The 22,278-nt window shown below is 37.8% G+C and overlaps 2 protein-coding genes across 2 annotated transcripts in view; both read right to left on the bottom strand.

Moving 5' to 3' along the window:
* The window catches only part of MACROD2 (mono-ADP ribosylhydrolase 2), a 2,059,152-nt gene that overhangs the window by 1,221,617 nt on the left and 815,257 nt on the right, over positions 1–22,278 (bottom strand). The gene's annotated exons all lie outside the window — the stretch shown is intronic.
* On the bottom strand, positions 64–2,553 carry LOC116739781 (heterogeneous nuclear ribonucleoprotein A1-like). Its single transcript, XM_032604486.1, is given in 2 exon segments — positions 64–1,215; positions 2,530–2,553. Coding segments are annotated over 2 exon segments (1,176 nt in total).

Raw genomic sequence — 22,278 nt, 5'->3', positions numbered from 1 at the left:
TAGGTCCTGCCACCACTGTGCTTGGCTGAGTTCACAAATCTGTTGTAACCTGTAGCTTCCCTGTCACTTCTCTGGCTCTCCTCTCCTGCTAAGCTTTGTTTCCTGGCAGTAATCAAAACCTCTGCCACTGCCATAGCTACTGCCGCTGCTGGAACCACCACAGCCACCTTGGTTTCGGGGTGTGGCAAAGTATTGGCCTCCACCACCATAGGGGCCAGAACTTCTGCCTCCAAAGTTTCCTCCTTTCATGGGTCCAAAATTTGAAGATTGATTGTTGTAACTGCCAAAATCATTGTAGCTTCCACCACCTCCAAAATTGCTTCCACTACCACCGCCAAAGCCGCCTTCGCCTCCTCCGTTGTTATAGCTGTCACTCCCGCCATAGCCACTGCCCTGGTTTCCATAACCCTGTCCATCACTTCCATAGCCTCTGCTTCCTCCAGAGTAACCAGGGCCGCCTCCTCCATAACCACCATCATCACCAACTCCATTATAGCCATCCCCACTACCACCATATCCACCACCACCACGGCTGCCACCAAAGCCACCTCAACCACTGAAGTTTCCTCCATGACCAAAGTTGTCATTCCCACCAAAACCACCTCCACGACCACCACCAAAGTTTCCAAAACCACTTCGACCCCTTTGGCTGGATGAAGCACCAGCCATCTCTTGCTTAGAGAGGGCTTTCCTTACTTCACAGTTGTGGCCATTCACAGCGTGGCGTTTCTGAATGACAATCTTGTCTACGGAGTCATGGTCATCAAAGGTTACGAAAGCAAAGCCTCTCTTTTTGCCACTGCCTCGATCAGTCATGATTTCAATCACTTCAATTTTCCCATACTGTTCAAAATAATCTCTTAGGTGATGTTCTTCAGTGTCTTCTTTAATGCCACCAACAAAAATCTTTTTCACAGTTAAGTGGGCACCAGGTCTTTGAGAATCTTCTCTTGAGACGGCCCTCTTTGGTTCCACAACTCTTCCATTCACCTTGTGTGGCCTTGCCTTCATGGCCGCATCCACCTCCTCCACAGTGGCATACGTGACAACCCCGAAGGCTCTGGAGCGATTGGTGTTTGGATCCCTCATCACCACACAATCTGTGAGCGTTCCCCACTGCTCAAAATGGCTCCTCAGACTCTCATCGGTTGTTTCAAAGCTCAAACCTCCTATGAAGAGCTTCCGCAGCTGTTCGGGCTCTTTGGGTGACTCTGACTTAAGACATGACGGCAGTGGTGGGGGGTGGGAGGAGAGTCAAAGATGCTTGCTCGGCGGCGTCCACGAGCAGAAAGTTCCCTTGCTTTTAGATGAGTGTTACTACCTGTCAAGGGAGGGCTTGAGCAAGGACATCAAATAATGCCTGGTGGGTGCACAATTTGCTCCATAACACCTGTGGCATGCCAAAGTTAGAGTTGCAACATCAACACATCTTTAATCGAAGATGACAATTTATCCATTAGAAAATATTTTCACACTCTATTGGTAAAACAATGAATGGTGAGGTCAGGAGTAAGACCTGAATAAAGTTGGAGGAATGAAATGTAGATGACGAGGATGATCAGCCAGGAAGGAAAAGGTAGAAAAAGGTTGAATCCAAGTAAAAAGGGCATCAGGACGGATAAAGAGAAGACCGTATTTCATCAACTCAAAGATGGCAATGTCATCCCACCTTAACATCTGTGTAATTGGAAGCTGAAGATAGGCTAGGATTTTGTAGGTCTGTCCAAGTGGTCACAGCACCTAACTGTGGCAAAGAGGGCTGACCAGGCCAGAGTGGCAAATATGTTTTTTCACCTGTCAACTCTGGTCAACAGGTAGAGGCTGCCTGGATCATAGTTTTGAGAAGAATTCTGAGGCTGTGTCTTAGTGAAGAGTGTTGGTTCCATGAAGAAAAAGGCTGTGATTGATGAGTGATGTCTGCCTGAGAAGAAGAAATATTTACAGGATTACCATGAATTTGCCATCCCTAGCCCAGGCTGTCCAGATTAAGTGGGACAACTTTAGGTAGATAATTCTCCCCAGAGGTAAAGGGTTTGATTGCCTCAGTCTGAAACTCTTGCTATGTAATCTTCTCATAGAATTACTAAGCATGAATTTCAAAAGAGGGGATTGTCAGCTTACCAAGAAATTCTACTCTGAAGATAAACGGACAACTTTTTCTCGCATTTTTACTCTCTCCATTATATAGACTATGAAGATGCCTTGAGAAGTTCTAAGAGGAGAAAAATGTTAGTCATTCCTATGCAGTAGCTAGGGAGAAGGTTTTATAAATCGGCTAGAATATATGGGTGGAAGCGTGTGTAAGTTCTTTGTCCAAGCCCTAGAAAGTCCATTAAGTGAAAATGAAAACAAAGTTAGGTAATAAACCTTAAAGGAGCATTGTTTTTACATCAGTAGTAGCCTTATTAAAATATACATCAATTTTAATTTTGCTTCAGTTAGAAAAGGCAAAAGCCCTTGTCTCATATATGCCTAGTGGGGTATAAGACCACTCCTCATCAGCAATTGTCAAATCATTTGTTTAAATACCGTTTCTCCACATTCAACTCCCATCTTCCTGCATAAGAATAACATTTCCGGGCTTCCCTGGTGGCGCAGTGGTTGAGAGTCCGCCTGCCAATACAGGGGACATGGGTTCGTGCCCCGGTCCGGGAAGATCGCACAGGCCGCGGGGCAGCTGGGCCCGTGAGCCATGGCCACTGAGCCTGTGCGTCCAGAGCCTGTGGTCCACAGCGGGAGAGGCCACAACAGTGAGAGGCCCGCGTACCGCAAAAAAAAAAAAAAAAAAAAAAAAAAAGAATAACATTTCCTGAGAATAGCATTTAGTGATATATGCCCCTAAGAGAGCCACGGAGCCCCTGGAGCTCATTAATCCCGCCACCTTTTGTGAGATGCGGGCCTGAAATGGTTGGAGTTCACTTTAAACCGGACTGAATTCCAAAGCAAAGGGCTCTGAGGTGGCAAACAGCTCATTAATTCAGAGTGTAATTCAGTGGCAGAAGAATTGTTTTAAACGCACAATCTAAAACTATTTAAATTCACATTATAATTATAAACAAAAAGTATGCACTTCAAATTTTAAATCTGGATATGTAATCTACCGATAAAACTAATGAACAGAAATTTTAAAAAAGAGGGGACTGTCATCTTACCAAGAAATGCTAATCAGCCTGCTTTTTGAAGTGTGCCTCATTTGCATCACAAGCATTATTATGAAAATTCAACATTATGCTTCTGTATATTGCATTGTACTGCTCTGCTGAACATCAAAAAAAGCAGGCAACACTTCCTCAAAGTGAATAAAAATGTAATAAAAAATCATGATCAAAGATAACTTCAATTCTCTGTTAATTTTACCTAATTCCACTCCTGGGATAGGAAGTCCTATTCATAAGTTTTCTTTCCTGTAACAAATTCTCCAGCAACCTTATGGTCCCTAGATATATTCCCAAATGTAATGCATGCATAAATAAACATGAACCAAATTTGCATAGCCTCTACCATAAATATGGCAGCACGTTCATAAACTCATTAGAGTTCACTGCGAGGAAAACTCATTACACTCCCATTAGAACATGGCAATTAAGTTTTTAAAATTAATGTTACAGAAGTAGTTTTACTCTTTTTTTAAAAGTAACCAATAACAAATGATTCACCAGTGCTTTCTTTGTATATTTCTTTTGTCTAAAAATTAAAAAATAATTTTGCTTTCAGCATTGTGCATGGTGAAAAATTATAAATAGATATTGTCTAATGCATCTGGGATTATATACCAGTTTCTTTATTTTCTATAAATTTAAAGCATTATTTTCCTAAAAAACTGAGATAAGAAAATCAAGCATGGAAAGTTTTAATCATCGCTGTTAATTATTTTAGCTGAAGAATATGCCAAATGGTAATAAACACCTTATAAACTGAAATTAAATTTAATTAAAAATTTAAATGCTGAAAAATTACATGTTGAAAGGTGATGTGCAATTTGTTTTCCCCAGAAAGTGTAAAGTATATACACTAAGACAACAGGTACTTAGTATTTTTTAAAAGTTAACATTTAAAGCCATTTTTTCCATAAATTGATTTTATCCACAAAACTCTTGTATATTTGTAATTAGAAGTCTAATGATATTACTTTATATTTTGACTACATCAAAAATATTTTGTGGCACTTCCTACTTGAAATAAATATCAGCCATAGAACACTTACATGTATTAAGAGAAAAAAAAAAAAAACACAAGTGTAAGAGCAAGGCTTAGACTGAGAAAAACAAAAACTGTTTCAGTAATAACCATTGCTGTGAAATTCTCAGGTCCTCAGTCAGTTACTGGGTGACAAGTGTCTCTGTTATTATTATTCCTGAAAAAGGCCATTTGAGGGGAAGGAGCATTTAATAGCCCAAAAGTCAACCAAATCTTACTGATCGTGACTCATTTCTATAGCAAACCTCTATTACTTCTCTGACAGATCAAATTAAATTATGCTTGGGGAAGGGATGGGACACTCCTCTTGGTTGAAGCAATGCTGTAATTTTTATTCCTGCTGAGTAAATAGCCTCAAGTCAAACTACTTGCCCTGACTAATGATCAAACATATCCCAGAATTCTGTACAAGAAATGCATTCGTCTCTCCTTTGAAGTGCATTGCTGGGAGAGTAATTGGGTTTGCTGGAGATTCTCCTTAGAAGTGCAAAATAAATTTCTTGGCTAAGCATATAATCAAGCTACCGATTTTCTTTTTTTATTAAGTATCTTCTTGTAAGAGGGTGGACACTGAATAAACATGTGCCTCAAAGGAATGTCAGAATGATACGCTACTGTCTCTTTGCTGACAGGAAAATTCTCAGCGGTGTTAGGTTAAAAAATTCCATCAGAAGAAGCATTTCATTCAGTCATACAATCCCCTCTAGAAATACAAATGTGCCTCCTATATATTAATAACATTATAACTAGGCAGTCAGGAATATACAAAGATGAATATGACGTAGAAACCGTCCTAAAAGAACTTATGAACTAGCAGGATAGGTATTATAGAAACAATTTTTTTTTAAACTATACAAGAATAACCATCAAGTCAGGATGTGACAAGGCTATCTTAAGAATGCCACAAAATAAATGCTACAGGGCATCTCATGAGAAAGAGTTTACTTTTGGTGAAGATGGTTAACACAGGCTGTTTGATGATCATTACTATTATGTGAGCTAGGTATGCAAGAATGGATAGGATTTCAACAGGTAGGTGGTGGCTGGGGAGGCTTTTTAGGCCAGGGACAAAGGCAGCGAGGTAGGCGCTGTCTAGGAATGGAGAATAGTTCAAAATGACCGAAATACTAGAGAGAGAATATAGAAGATAAGTTTAAGGAGGCAGACATAGCCAGAACATGCAAAACTTGAATGCAGATATCATTCATGGGGAGTGCATTGGGAGCTTCAGAAGTCCCTTCTTCTTCTGTTGATATTCCAGAAGAAGATATCCAACTGTCCTTTTGACAGTTAGTTGTCTTGGGAGGACTTTAAACACAGGAATCATAAGGACTGGTTTGCCTGGGAATGTCTGTTAATACTTCTCTTCTTGAGAAAAAGGTGTATCCCTTTTGTCTGGACGTATATACATTTAGACTAAAGTGGAAAAAAAAAAATGGAAACAGGATCTAGTCAGGACAGTTAGTGTCCTGAGGAGCTATCCTTCAATCAACCTTTCTGAGCCAGACCTTTGCCTCCCAGACAACTGAGATTTTGGAGAAAAATACATTATACTACCACGAAAAGAGTATGGAGTATCGAGAGCCTCAGACCATGGCAGGAGTGCCATTTTTAGCTCCCAGTGCCAGAACAACTCATAATCAAAGTGAGTGAACCATGAAGAAGAAAGTTAGGATGGTCTCAGAATTAGCACTGTGGTCTCCATGCAGTGGAGGAAGTATAAGAGGTAAAGTGAGTGCCCGGGGGTGGGATAGCTTGGTGATGTGGCAGTGGTGGCCTTGGTAGTACCTGTAGCCCTACATAATCATGGAGTGCCTGGGGTTTGAAGACTGCGTGCGGCTGAAAGCATCGAAACATAGTGCTATAGGTTACGACTGACAGAAAGACAACTACCAGGGAGAATGGGAGAGAATATGTACAGACCAGAATACGCATAAAGAGTCCAGTAAAGGAGTTAACGAGAATGAGAAAATAAGAGCCAGCCCAGGCTAAACAGAAGAACCTGATTGGTAGCCCCTTTGAAATATTCCGAAGAGAACAAAAAGAGAAAGAAAAGAAGTGAAACATGGCTAGACCATATTTACCAATTGCCTTTGTCTAAAGGATATGCTAAGCAAATCTAAACACCTGTAGCAGACTTAAAGAGTGTGTCTAGATTAGTTCTGGGTCTACCAACAGGACAGATTTAATACACCTGCCTTGCCCAAACTGTGGAAAAGGAGAAAGGAAAGAAAGAAGTTACATCAATGATCTACAATGTGTGTGTGTGTGCGTGTATTCTTTTAGTAAAATGTATTTTGAGCATACCCTAATATATGTATATTTATTCATCAATTATATCCATGTACTAATACATTAGTAAATTATATATGTTATGAAATATACACAGACATACAAATTTAGAAGGATGAGAAAAATAAATTTAAAGAGAAGTTCTAATATTTCCTTTAGAGGCCAATAAGTTAGGCAATTGCTTTCTCTCCTAACCATAAGGCAACGAGCTTCGATTTTTATATTCTGTAGGCAGTAAAAAAACAAGGAAAGTTTAGAACATGATATGAGATGATCAGATCGTTGTTTTAGGAAAATTTAGCAAGGAGATCAGAGTTGGGATGGTAAAAGGGGAGCTAAGACTGGTAGACCAGAAGCCAGAGAGAAGGCCACATTGACAGTCATGGTATGAAATGATAAAGGCCTGGATTTATGTGTTGACGGTACAAATGGAGAGAGGTGGGCACACACACCCTGGCCACTGAATTTTACAGGAAACAACCACACAGGTGCCCTCCCGTGAAGACAGGCAATGCAGCCCAAATTTGGCTGCAGACATATCTCCTGGAGTTCATCTCCTCTCATCATCTGCTCTGATTGGATGTTGAACTCCTGCTTCACTGAAGAGACGTTAGAATATTATAGATAACATTTCAAGTGATAACGATTTCTTGTTTCTGAGAGAAATAATTAATCCAAAACCAAAATAATTTCTGGAGATAGAAAAAGATCAATTTGGAGAGCCAAAGTGTTTCCAAAATGTCTCAAGAATTGTAGGGTGTCATTTTCTATTTTAATTGCATACAAATATCTGGTCTGATTCTAAAAATCTGTCAATGCCATCTTTAAAGCTACTATATCTGCCTTGGTAGTAAAGCATTACAAAGAATAACAACATAGTTTAATTAATTTTAAAAAAGAATAAAAACACACATTTTATACTTTCCTAGGTGTATTGTAAACGAACAAAAAAGAATAACACCAAATCGAAAAGAAAAAAACAAAGACAGGTCTCAATTTTAAGAAGATACTTGTAAATGCGACTGTTTCAGTGAAATGCCCAGAGGTCATGATTCCTGCTCTGCGGCGATTATAAGAAAGGTACTTATCAAAAGAAAACTAATAGAATGTCTTAATGTCTAGGGGGGAAAATGACATCATTTCTATTCTGTAAAACTCCACCCAGGGGATATATGTATACATATAGCTGATTCACTTTGTTATATAGCAGAAACTAACACAACACTGTAAAGCAATTATACTCCAATAAAGATGGTAAAAAAAAAAAAACAAAAACTCCACCCAAAGGGAAAGTCTTAAAATCAACCTTGGTGTAAGTAATACCAAGATCATAGAATATTTCTTGATTGCCTAGAAGATGCAATTTCTTTCACGGTGTTTTACTATAAGTGGCAGGTAATAAGACAAAATTCAAGTTTACTTATAATCATTCCATTTCAACTTTCATTTATTACATTGTATTACAGTAACTGCTTTGATGAGGAATGGTAGAGCTGAAATTCAATAGAACATCAAGATACTTCTATCTGATCACCTAAGAAAGCTGTATTATACTGTCAGTCAAATATATTATATGTGGCAAGGGCTGCCTTTTTTTTTTTTTTTTCTGTGGTACGCGGGCCTCTCACTGTTGTGGCCTCTCCCGTTGCGGAGCACGGACTCCGGACACGCAGGCTCAGTGGCCATGGCTCACGGGCCCAGCTGCTCCGCGGCATGTGGGATCTTCCCGGACCGGGACACGAACCCGTGTCCCCTGCATCAGCAGGCAGACTCTCAACCACTGTACCACCAGGGAAGCCCAGGGCTGCCTTTGTTTTTGTTTTTTTTCATGACAGTGAAGATGGTAGGGGTTTCCCTTTGCCCTCACATCAGTGGAAAGTTCCCATTAGAAAACATTACAAAGAAATTAGTTCATTCACTCAGTCTACATTAATAAGGGAGTTTCTCAATCAAAACCTCTGGTTTGATTGTTAGAGGAGGTCTCAAAGGAATGCCTATATAATTTCTTCATTATCTATGTGATAAAGTTATCCTATAGAAAATTGGTCATTTAGCTATAACCAATTCTCTGTTTTCACAGTTGTTTTGATGTCTGGAGATTTCAACGGAAATATTTCTAATATTGGTCAAAGGAAAATATTTAGAGTATAAACAGTAGAGAAAACAAAATTAAACTAATATTTGTTAAATATTTTTGAAAACATTTAGAGTCATTCATGGTTTTGGCCTAAAATTTACAAGTGAATTTTTTGAAATAATATCACAAGATTTTATTTCATGCTGTAAAAGAAGTGAAACACCATTACGGAACAACTGACGAAGACAAATCACCCTGACTTATTTCAAAGTGCAGTGTCGTTGCACGAGCCTTGCACTCTTTAAGCTGCGTTCCTTTCTTCATTCTGAAACCTATCAGAATCATGATAAAATAGTATGGGAAAACCTGTGACGAGCTCTTACATAAAAGCGAAAACTAGAGTTAAGTGAAAAAGGTTTCTTAAGCTTCCAAAATGACCTTCCTTTGAAAGAACCTGTCAACCTTTCCAGTGACGGAACATCAATATTTTTAGGGCCGGTTTAACTCAATCTTCCTTTCTTTCTTTTAGTTTTAACGTATGTAGTTCTGCCTGATAAGAGAACTGACTACAGGCCTCCCCAGTCTCCCTGGACAGAAATAAGTACACAGAGAGGAAACCTCCAGGAAAAAAAAAAAAAAGAATGGTAGGGAGTTAAGTATAAAGCTTCGTCATTTCAGGAAACTAGTTTGAAATGGAGATTCTAAGAGACATTCTATATCCCATTTTCCTCAAATCATGAGCCCTCCAGAAGCAGGTAGAGGGATGAGTAACAGACATTCCTGAGAAGAAATGGGGAGGGAAGACACATTTTCACTATCCCCTTCAATCTGAGGAAACAGAGAACACGGGATGTGTGGTAGTTTGGAGATTCATCAATTGGATATTGAAAATTTCTGATAAACCCTTATCACAATTTTAGAAAATTGCTTATAGCTATAATCAAAACTCAGCAGTGGAAGAAAAACTTTTCTAATACAAAAAAAAAAAGACAAAAACCAAAAAAGCCAAACAAAAAACCCACATAAAACAAACAAACAAAAAACAGTTCTCCTCATTTCACTATGGATTGTACCAAAATACTGGCCCTCTGATGACTGCCCACCAGCAGCATTTTAAACAGCCAAGGCCTCTAAGTCACTGTCAATTTGGGGGACATGCTCACAGATCACTTCAAGAGACTAGAGCAAAACTTACTTAGGGACCAATTCTGAGTCCCATCAGGCCATGATAAACATTATTTTATGGGAAGTGGGAAACCTCAAGTGACCCAATCCATATAATTCACATGTGTGTGTCAACTGGAGATGGGCCGACAGCCATTACAAGATCATATTGCTTTGTCTTACATGCTGGCATTCCAGAGGCAATGTAATTTAAGACGCAAGCTGGTTTTCGAATGTCTACAAAGTACTCAGCTTAAATCAAATTCTTAAATGCTATCTCTCATTCCATCAGACTCCTGTTTTAAAGTATTAGGAAGCCAAAAGGAGTTTAAAATCACAACGGGAAATGCAAATCAATCTACAACAAATCATTTAACAGGTGCCCTGGAAGAGAATTTTATTGCTACTGCCATTAACAATTTGCTTATCACTGACACTATCCTCTTTATGGATAATTGGTGGCTACCGCCCTCACAACTTAGGGTGACATAGAGGAAAAAGTAGCCCAAACAATCCCCACATCACTTCAAGGAAAAATGCATTGAAATGACTAACTCTTCCCAAGGTCATCAGGCCAAGGGATGGGTTCTTCTGTTTCAAGATAGCTTACCTCCTGACCCACAGCATATGGTTCCTATTACTGCTAGACCATGACCACAAAGACATTTCAAATCCCTGTGAAAAATGTGATTCTACGTCTCCTGCTCACTTGTATGTCATAGAGGACAGTTGAAGTTCTGGCAGATGAGGGGGAGGGGAAAGGGCAGCAGTGGGATATAGTCCATGCCATACCTTTACATGATATGACTAGGTTTGTAATAGAAACCTTCTCACTTCTGGTTTCTCTCTTTTATCTTACAAACCACTTAGTGCTCACAGTGAACACCCTTCAGTGTATCATGTTTAAGCTCTCCAAAGATGTGAAACATCTTTATCAAGGGTGACAGCTCTGCCATTCACTAATTTGCTTCTCAAATTCTTTTTTTAAGGGATATAAAAGTAAATTTATGCTATTTAATCTGCAGTAACACAGCAAACAATATTCTGTCTGTGATGATTAAACAATGTTTCTGAAATTATTTTGAATAGATATTTACTTGTAGGTGTTACAGTTGCCTCAGAACATTAATGAGGACAAGAATTAGTCAACTAATACAAGATATTCCACAAGGCACCCTTAATCCATTCAGATAAATCAGGCTTTCAATATGAACATAATAATGTTCTGCCTTATTAGATTTCACAGATGATGTTTCCTCAGTTTTTAATATAACATAAAATGTAGAACTGTTGTCTGGTCTTGTAAAATAATTTTATATATTTAATTATGAGTTTCTAGCATACCCTAATTTTATAGTAGCTGATTTACAACATCTCTCTGGGCACGGCATTTAATGGTTCCTGACAAAAGAGATGGGCAAGAGATTACACACACACACATACATACACACACACACACACACACACACAAATATTTACACAAATGTGAGCAAATAACCCCAAAAAGATATTTGCTTTACAGTGAAATCCCACCAAGTAGAAAAAAAAAAAAAGCTTTGAGCCATTTTCCTAATTTTATCTTTATTAATTATTTTTGTCCCACGGTATTAACTTAGCACTTTTTCAATGTGTCCTTTTCATTTGCTTGCTTGTTTGTTTTGGCTGTGCTCTATAGTCTTTGTTTTTCCTTCTGGGGTTAGTTCTTTCTTTGTGATCATTTTGGATAGAATGTTTCATGGAAACAACAAGAACACCACTCTGACAACTCCCCATGGAGCCTGAATGTGTCTACATGGAAATAATACTTTAGTATATGCAAAACACTAATCAAATTAAACTCCCTGGTTGAGCATGATGTAGGGAAATGCATCGATATCATGTGTCCTATGTAAAGCAAGAGAAAGTGTCATATCAAAAAATGCTAATTACTGGAAAAAACTGATCCAAATGATTGTTTTATTGAGTTGACTGGTCAATTCCATTAAGAAGTGGTTTCTCTTATTCAGGTACCCTTTTGTAATATTATATCAGACACTTGATGTTGGGAACTATAAAGGCAGGGGTTTTCAATGTAGTTAAGGCCAATAATTTACAAAGAAATGCAATTACTGATAGGAAACACATTTCCAAGGCTTTGTTACATATCCATTCACACTGTAATTTGTTAAATAACAAGAATACAAAAAACTTGAGCTGTGTTTGTTTTCAAGGAAGGATATACTCAGCTATCATTATCCTCACTGGGGGCTCCTAAGCACATCTGAATTTTTCCATTGCTGTGGCAAGTGTATTTGTTAATTATATAACAATTTCCTGTCTGTTAGACAATCAAAAATGTCCTAATGGTAAGCCTCTGTCTTGATGAAGAAATTCACCCATGGCCTGTTCTGTGGTCCCTGGGAAGACAAAGTTCATTTTGAGAATCTAATTTTATTTTCTAGATATTATGCATATATAATAAACACTTTCCACTTTAGTCTTCAGGAATCAATAATGAATAAAAAGGAAAAATTAGTCTACCTTTAATTTACAGACCAATCCATCACACTTTTCTAATTAATCACATGATTTCTATTTCCTCTTATCATTTTGAAAAACTTTTATGAACTCTCTGAAGCACACCTGCTTATTTTTTACAATCTATTTTCATTCATTCTTTCATCAAGTATTTCTGGACTATCTAATATTTGTTATCCATCATCCTGTGTACAGACATGATTTTGAAGGAAGAAAATTCTCAGTCCCTATGTATATTTCTGCCAAACTGATTCATTCAACTTGGTATTCTGTTTCATGGCCCATCATCACCAAAAGTTAGGAGATAGCTCTAAAAGTCTGATTTCCTATTAACAACCTTTACAGACCTCTTACCCATAAATTAATCCTTAGGATGCAAGTAGGAGAGGGTTCATGTAGTCAGTTCTGTCTTCTAGAATTTGATTAAATAGTATGGGCAACCTGTGGATGGCATTTATAATTTTATACATTTCAATTATAACCCTTCAGACTCGCTGTCATTTTAAGATTAAAGAATACTGGCTTCAGGGCTTCCCTGGTGGTGCAGTGGTGGAGAGTCCGCCTGCTGATGCAGGGGACATGGGTTCGTGCCCCGGTCCGGGAAGATCCCACGTGCCGCGGAGCGGCTGGGCCCGTGAGACATGGCCGCTGAGCCTGCGCGTCCGGAGCCTGTGCTCTGCAACAGGAGAGGCCACAACAGTAAGAGGCCTGCGTACCGCAAAAACGAAACAAAACAAAAATCTCCATTTAAATGCAGATTTTGGCCTTTATTCCTAGCCTTTAAACAGTCATTTTATAGAAATGCAAAAAGTAAGAGTAAATTTTGTTTTACTGCAGAGTAGCTCCCTAACGTGTTATTTACCTTCATGTATGCTGTATTTATCCTACATTTTTAGAGCTTGATGGTTTTCTTTAGGGACAAGTAGTATTTTCCCAGAAAATTCAATTTTTAAAAATCTGAATAAGAATAGAATGGTTTACAGCTAACTTTAAGAAAATAGAGCCTCATCATTTTTTATAATTCGAATCACTAGAAGTTGCTACATTTTTTTCATCATAGTATTTTTATTTAGCTTATGCAATTTACAAAGCTATGGCATTCATTAGTGACAAATAACTTGAAGTAGTTGTTATTATTGTTGAAACTAACTTGAATACACTTGTATGAAAATAAAAATGTAAAGCAATAGCATTTTCTACTTGCATTTCAAAATGTAATAATTGAAAACACTGTAAAATACTACTTAATAATGAGGTGACACTTTTGTCCCGGTGACTAACTTAAAGTAAACTTAAAATGATTAAAGTTTTAAAAGAAACAAAAAAGCTATTCAGAAAATATTAAAAGTTCCAAAGCATTAAATTAATAGAACTTCAGAATTATTACCAGAATTAAATTTTTTATGAAGTGAATTGAGATACAGAATCATAAAAACAGATGTGAATGTACTAAACTGTTGCCTTTTCAGTGCCCTGTAAGGCAGTATAAAAGCCATTTTGTACCTCCAGCCGACCCCCTCAGCCTGTCTGTGAGGTGATTTGCTTGCAGCTGTTGGGGGTAGTCTCCTCACACCAAGGCAGTGTTTCTTTCAACTTTTCCTCCTCAGCAATTTCTCTCAAGCCATGGCAGATGTCTTAGGTCCCACACTGGGTGGGTTGGAAGTATAAGGGAGTTAATATCCCTCCCCCTAGATACCTTCACAAATGGAATAGAAGTTAGAGAGCATCTTAGAACTGTGCTGTCCAATGGAGTAGTCCCTAGTCAGCCATTATGTGTTTACATTTAAATTAATTAAAATTATATAAATTAAAAATCCAATGCTTCAGTCACACTAGTCATATTTCAAATGCTCAATAGTTATATGGGGCTATGATACAGGACAATGTGGACATAGAACACTTCCATCATCAGAAAGTCCTATTGGACAGTGCTGTTTAGAGGGACACTTCTGTTTAGAGGGAGGCTATGTCTTCTACATTTTTCTTCAGAGGGTCCCCAGCAGGATTGAGCCTCAGTTGCCCTCAGTGGTAACCAGGTCAAGAACATATCCTTTGTTGGGTTTTGCCCTGTTCTCTAACTTACTCCCTATCTCTTCACTTCTACTTCCTGGGATGGTAACCAAATAAACTATTTGCACCCAAATCCTTGTCTCAGGCTCTGCTTTGTGGGGTATGCAAACCAAGAAAGGTAGCATCTCAACATTTTTGATTCTGCTTTAATTCAAGAATCCCATGTTTAACCAAGATGCAGACAGGAATAAGATAATTATAATAATTAAATTATATGCTTTCATAATTCCTCCCCTCCATCCCCCTTCACCTGCTTGAGCTTCATTCCTTTACTAATTTTATAACTACCTGGTCTTCATTGACCTGATCAGGCTGAGGAGGGAACAGGACAGTGTCAGAGGCCAACCAGACAGGCCAAAATATTGTATTTTAAAAGGAAGGGTAGTTGAAGAAATAGAGGGATGGAAAGGAGGGAGGTAGAGAGGAGAAGAGAAGAAGAGCAGGTGGCCTTAGGCATGGAACTCTGGAGAGAGAGATATTTAAATAGGAGGGAGTATTAGGAAGCCTGGATCTACATCTTCTTGTCTGATGCAACTGTCACTACTGCCTTCCAGAAAGACCTTCAGAAAGATCCACATTAGTTTTCAAGGCATTCTGGGGTTAGACTTCAACATCTTTCTGTTGTAACACTGGTCTCAAAGGGACCAAGCACAGTCAGGGTGCATCCCCAAGAATAAAACAACCATTCAGTGTGAACCTTACATTTGTACTATAGTACCATGCATTACTTAATGCAAGAAAAACAAAAAAATGAAAACTATGGCAAACACGTAACAGCCTGACAGTGTGACATTAACAAAGCATCTTTTCCCAAAATTGTGGGGATTAAAATTATCTTAGATGTTTACACGTGTTTAGTTACTGGCAACATACTTGAGGTTTAAAGGGCAACCTGACTTCTGAAATGATTTTCATAAAGTTTAGTATCGTATTAAGTTTATGGCAAACATTACTAAATTTAAGAATTGCCTTAGCAGGTAACTACTAATACTGTTAGTAAGTAGCCCTTGGAACTTTATAAAAACGAAAGTCTATGAAATTGTCCATCCCTTTACCATGTAAGAAGTATCCACCAGTGGGCTTTAAGCCATACTTTGAATATTATTATGGTAGAGCTTTCACTTTTTCTCCTTTATTTAAGTTTAAGGTAGACTATGAAATTTACAAATGATAATAATAATGTGACTGAAAATGTAGGTGATTTGATCATTTGTTTGAAAATCAGTGTATTTCTGCTAAACATGTATTTCTCAACTTTGTTATCCAAAGAGTAAAATAGCTTTCAAAGTTCAAAATACATTATCAATGAAATTGAGACACACTGATAAGACATATACATTAACTTGTACACTCTCCACAGAAATCTCCCACACAGAAATACCAAGTTTCAGTTAATTGCATTTTATCACTTTTTCTTGGGGGGGAGGTGAGGGGGAGTAGGAGTGTTGGGAAGTGATTTTGCCAAAAAACAAGTCTTATATTACACTGATATTCCAACAGAATATCTGAAAACTTTTCTCTAAACTTTTTTTTTTCCCTATAAGTCGGGGATTATGCCTCCAATCAGTCACATCAATAAAATAGGAAATATTTACCAAAAAAATGGTAAATTCGCCCATTCATGCATACATTCATTCACTCACTCTGGACATCTATTAAGGATGTAATTGTGTCAGGCACTGTGCTAGATGGTAGAAATCTAGAGAAGTTAATTTAACCAACAAATATTTATTGGACACATATTTTTTTGCTAGGCCTTTGGTAGGTGGTGAGCTAAGAGTGGTCACCAGTTCCTTCCACTGAGGAGACACAAGCGTGGGGAAACCAGGTGAGCGGAGTGAGGTTTCCGGTACTGTCAGATGAAGGCCACCCCAGGGAGGCACGCTCACAGCCACCACCCAGAGCAAAACGTGCAGATGAAATAACCAACACCGAGCTTTAACAGTATATACAGAGAAAAATACCTTGCCACTTGGACTAGGTACAGATAATGTTGGTTCAAATTATTTCTAAAGGAATATTTTTAAAGGATAAATGTATTACTTATGAGGGCATCTCTCTAGCCAGCAAAGCAAAGGCAGGTTGACTTCTTGGGCCCACTGGATAAAAGAAATATTTCTATGGAATAGTTACTGATCCTCAAATGCCTGAAGACAAGTTGTTTTCTGATGTAGGTTAAACAAGTCCTTTCCCTGTGGATCTGGCTATGATACGCATATGGTAATTCCCTGCCAGTTAATAATTTGACCCTTATTTCAGTCCACCGTTAACTAAATTATTACATTTGAATGTGGTTTCTCTCAATCGGCACATTGGACATTCTATAAATCAATATCTAGATTGCTCCTTGATTTTTCTAGTTTTATATGAACATGCAGACATTTCACTCGGTTTAAGGAAATGAAATAGAAATAAAGATTACACTAACGTGCTCTTTCTAATAAGTGAAAAACAAACCTGGCATCATATTCAAATTTGGTATTCAAATGCTTTATATAAGAATCTAATTTTTTTAATTTCAATTAAGCAGAAAGATACCATCCTTAAGAAGCTTGCCAATGTTTTATATAACACAAAGCTTAAGCATTAAAGTTAAAAAAAAAAAAAAAGGCTCTAAAACCATTGTACAAGTAAAGAACACAGCAAAATATTACCTGATTACCATTCCTAGTGGCCCAGTGATCACAGCATGGCCAATTCAAATTTCAGTGATGCCTCTTTAAGCCTTAATGAACCGTAGTGCCCTAATGAGAGGTTTCACTGAATCCTGGTCAACCAAGCATACAATTCACAGAGAAAAGAGAAAACTAGCAACCCACTGCATCTTAAATGGTGATATTTGTATCAACAATGTTTATAGGCCATTTTTTCCTTTGGATTAAAAACAACCAAATAGCTATGGTTCTGTGGGACTCGTATATAAGGGTGTTCATTCAATTTAACGTAAAACTCATTTTATGTCATGGAATATTCTGTGTCAATTCATCAATGTTAAGGATTAACTCAACTGAACTTTTAGGAAAATAATATTTGCATAGTTTTATATAGTAAGAAGTACGATTTTGAAATAGTTAACAAAGAATCAAAGATTTTGTCTATAGAAATTTAATGCTGAGACTAAAAAAAATTATTTTCTGGAAACAAAGATAGTCAGTTCATTCAAAAAACAGTATTGGTTTGTTTCTGACGAGTTTCTGGCATCATATAAGTCAAAACTGTGTTCGAACTCCACACATTTTCGTTCCCTTTCTAGTGACTTTGGTGAGTGTGGACAGAGTGATGGGTAGAACATGTCCAAAGAGAAAAAGTCAGACTTAAAGGCATTACTGTTTACAGTCTAATATGGCGCTCCAAGGTCTTCTCCTTTTTGCTTAAGACCCTCAAAAACGACTGTTAGACAACTGGGAGTGGAACTTCACTTGGCACCAAGTAACCTGAATACGGTGTTTGTAGGATAAAACTCCACCTCAGTGACGTGCTACTCTTTTGAGCATAGGTATCACTTTTCCCTTTAAAAAACAGTTCTGGACCATCATATGTTAATCATTGTAATTGTGAGCTAAAGGAAGAGAAGGGAGTTGAAAGAGACTCTGTAGACGATGTTTTTATTGTCTAACCATAAAATAGAAAAAAACGACCTGACTTAGAATATGCCAAAGCATACCTAGCATTCCCCAGTAGGAATGTAATGTCTAATGGTTGCCAGCATGATGTAACACAGTATATATTATATCCCATGCACAACCTCACCTTTTAAGTGTCAGATATCATTTCTTTAGGGAGGCCTTTCCTGACTTCCCACATTAGATCAGGTTCAAACTCCCTGCAACTTTTCCTTCATAACACAAGTTCCATCCAGAAGGCACTTGTACAATCATTTATTTCAGATTTGCCTCCACTCACTGCATGGTAAGTTCCAGTAGAGTGACAGGGGTGTCTGTTTCACATCATTGCTGTATCCTGGGCCCAGCACAAAGCCTAGTGAACAGGAAGCACGCAAATGGCTTTGATGGAAGAAATGAAAGACCATGCCATTCAAGTTAGTCCCAAAAGTAAAGTCAGAATCAGGCAACTTCCTACACAGGTGTGTTCTAGAGGGTATTTGAGTAATGTGTTTGAAATTTAAACATTCATAACCTTTCACGTTCTTAAAGAGAAGCTGTGTATTCAGGGATGGTCAAAGAAACATTTATAATCACAATAGCTCAGAATCAACTTAAATTCCAACAGCAGGTAATTAACTAAATAAATTATGGCACACCCTTAAAATGTACCAAAATAGCACAAAATCAGTTGCATGGACTAAGTATACATAAAATACACACAGAAAAACTTTATACATATAGATACATTGGAAAATATAGGTGAAAAATTCTGAAGGGCTATCAACTATTAACAGGACTTACCTTTAGGTTGTGAGACTATATGTCATCTTTATTTTCTTCATTATGCTTCCCTATTTTTCCTAAGCTTTAAAACTGACCAACATTACTTTCATAAAAAATTAAAATTATTAAACTAAAAGGAAACCAGGAAGGATTATGGATTATGACAATAACATGGGTAGAGCATAATGATTCTTGCATATAATCCTTTTTTACTTTATGAAGTCTTCTATATTAGATATTACGTAAAAAAATTAGTTACATATTTTGAACTACTATTAATACGTATTAAAATCTTATTCAAATGCAAATCAATAAGTACGCTTGTGAAATTAAATGTCTAACCTCCAACACTTTAATAAAGATAACAGTTTTGGAGAGGGACCGCAGCAAGGAGTATGTTCTGGCAACTTTTTATTTTGGCAAGGGAAATGTGCAAATATAAAAATAAGATGAATTCAAGAATTATTACATTATCTGTAGCACAAGGAACTATATTCAATACCCTGTGATAAACCATAATGGACGATAATATAAAAAGAGAATGTCTATATGTGTACAACTGAGTCTTCTGCTATACGGCAGAGATTGGCACAACCTTGTAAATCAACTATACTTCAATTAAAAAAAAGAATTACTATATTATCTGTAAAATACAATCTCTGGAGTCTCTCAGGGTGCAAAACCTAGGTCAAAAGAAAATTTAAAACTTCTTTTCTACAACTGAGGTCAATGGCAAGGGCTTTGGTTTACGACACTGAGGTAATGCTTAAAATCTCAGAGAAGGGCTAATATCTACCTAGAGCTTACTGTGAAGTAAGCCCAGATACCATGCAGAGAAAATGCCCAGGCCAAAGGTGGAATTCCGAGCTGCTTTTATTACTGCTGTTGTTATGCGTGGGGATGGGATAGAAAAAACTAATTTGCATGAATCATCAACATAACTGTTGCAACCTCCTACTTAATGCAGTCTGTATGGAAGGAGACTACCTACTGTGCAGATTGACAAGCAAATCCCAAGGATATCAATAAAGAGTTCAATAAGTCAGTTGATGCCAACTTAATTTTTTAATGTACTTGGAGTAGTCCCCAAGGGCCCCGTGGCTGCCTCAAAGTAGTTCTGTAACAGCAAATGTCACAGCCGTCCAAGGATGTGGGGATGCTAATGTAGCATTCTTCATAAAAGAAAACTGGGTTGCTGCTCTACCTGACATCATAACAAAGCCATGATGGATGTGTACTCCATGTGTTGAATCGATTTTTGTTAAGTCTGAGCTGTCATACTATTTTATCCTAATGTGCCCAAATAAGCAGTGTTGACTCTAATTTACTCCTTTTAACGCCAGCACCTTCCAGGACTCATTAATGTGATGCTGCATTTAGGCTGTCTGCTGAATTTGCTAACCACAAATGTAAGAAATCTGAATTTTTAAAACTGATAACAGGAAACACCTTCAAGATGGCGAAGTAGTACGACATGGAGACCACCTTCCTCCCCACAAATACATCAGAAATACATCTACATGTGGAAGAACTCCTACAGAACACCTACTGAATGCTGGCACAAGACCTCAGACTTCCCAACAGATATATATATATTTTTTTTTTTTCTTTTTCTCCTTTCATGAGTGTGTAGGTGTGTGCTGCTTTGTGTGATTTTGTCTGTATAGATTTGCTTTTACCATTTGTCCTAGGTTTCTGTCTGCCCTTTTTTTTTTCTTTTTTAATATAGTTTTTAGCGTTTGTTATCATTGGTGGATTTGTTTTGTGGTTTGTTTGATCTCTTCTTTCTTTCTCTCTTTTTGATTTTTTCTATTTTTATTACTTTTAATTTTTTTATTTTTAATAATTTTAAAAAATTTTCTATTTTAATAACATTATTTCTTTTTATATCATTCCTTTCTTTCTTTCTCCCTTTTCTTCTGAGCCGTGTGGCTGACAGGGTCTCCGTGTTCCAGCCAGGTGTCAGGCCACTGCCTTGGAGGTGGGAGAGCCAAATTCAGCACATTGGTCCACGAGAGACGTCCGAGCTCCACGTAATATCAAACGGTGAAAGCTCTCCCAGAGATCTCCATCTCAACGCTAAGACCCAGCCCCACTAAACAACCAGCAAGCTACAGTGCTGGACACCCTATGCCAAACAATTAGCAAAACAGGAACACGACCTCACCCATTAGCAGAGAGGCTGCCTAAAATCATAATACGGTCACAGGCACCCGAAAACACATCACTGGACACCGTCATGCCCACCAGAAAGACAAGATCCAGCCTCATCCACCAGAACACAGGCACTAGTCTCCTCCACCAGGAAGCCTACACAACCCAAGATCCAACCTTAGCCACTGGAGGCAGACATCAAAAACAACGGGAACTAAGAACCCGCAGCCTGCGAAAAGGAGACTGAAAACACAGTAAGTTAAGCAAAATGAGAAGACAGAGAAAAGCACAGCAGATGAAGGAGCAAGGTAAAAACCCACAAACAAAACAGATACAGAGGAAATAGGCAGTCTACCTGAAAAAGAATTCAGAATAATGATAGTAAGGATGATCCAAAATCTTGAAAGTAGAATGAAGAAAATACAAGAAACATTTAACAAGGACCTAGAAGAACTAAAGAGCAAATGAATAATGAAGAACAACACAATAAATAAAGTGAAAAATTCTCTAGAAGGAATGAATAGCAAGATAACTGAGGCAGAAGAACGGATAAGTGACCTGGAAGATAAAATAGTGGAAATAACTACTACAGAGCAGAATAAAGAAAAAAGAATGAAAAGAACTGAGGACAGTCTGAGAAACCTCTGGAACAACATTAAAGGCACCAACATTCGAATTATATGGGTCCCAGGAGAATAAGAGAAAAACAAAGGGACTGAGAAAATATTTGAAGAGATTATAGTTGAAAATTTCCCTAATATGGGAAAGGAAATAGTCAATCAAGTCCAGGAAGCACAAAGTGCCAGACAGGATAAATCCAAGGAGAAACATGCCAGGACACATATTAATCAAACTATCAAAAATTAAATACAAAAAATATTACAAGCAGCAAGGGAAAGGTAACAAATAACATACAAGGGAATCCCCATAAGGTTAACAGCTGATCTTTCAGCAGAAACTCTGCAAGCCAGAGGAAGGGGAAGACATATTTAAAGTGATGAAAGGGAAACATCTGCAACCAAGATTACTCTAACCAGCAAGGATCTCATTCAGATTCGATGGAGAAATTAAAACCTTTACAGACGAGCAAAAGCTAAGAGAATTCAGCACCACCAAACCAGCTTTACAACAATGCTAAAGGAACCTCTCTAGGCAGGAAACACAAGAGAAGGAAAACACCTACAATAACAAACACAAAACAATTAAGAAAATGGTAATAGGAACATACATATCGAAAATTACCTTAAATGTAAATGGATTAAATGTTCCAACCAAAAGACATAGACTGGCTGAATGGATACAAAAACAAGACCCGTATATATGCTGTCTAAAAGAGACCCACTTCAGACCTCGGGACACATACAGACTGAAGGTGAGGGGATGGAAAAAGATATTCCATGAAAATGGAAATCAAAAGAA

This window comes from Phocoena sinus, chromosome 15, assembly GCF_008692025.1.
Source record: "Phocoena sinus isolate mPhoSin1 chromosome 15, mPhoSin1.pri, whole genome shotgun sequence".
In the NCBI taxonomy this organism is placed as follows: domain Eukaryota; kingdom Metazoa; phylum Chordata; class Mammalia; order Artiodactyla; family Phocoenidae; genus Phocoena; species Phocoena sinus.
Note: the sequence above shows the minus strand (reverse complement) of the source record. Positions and strands in the feature narration are given on the sequence as shown.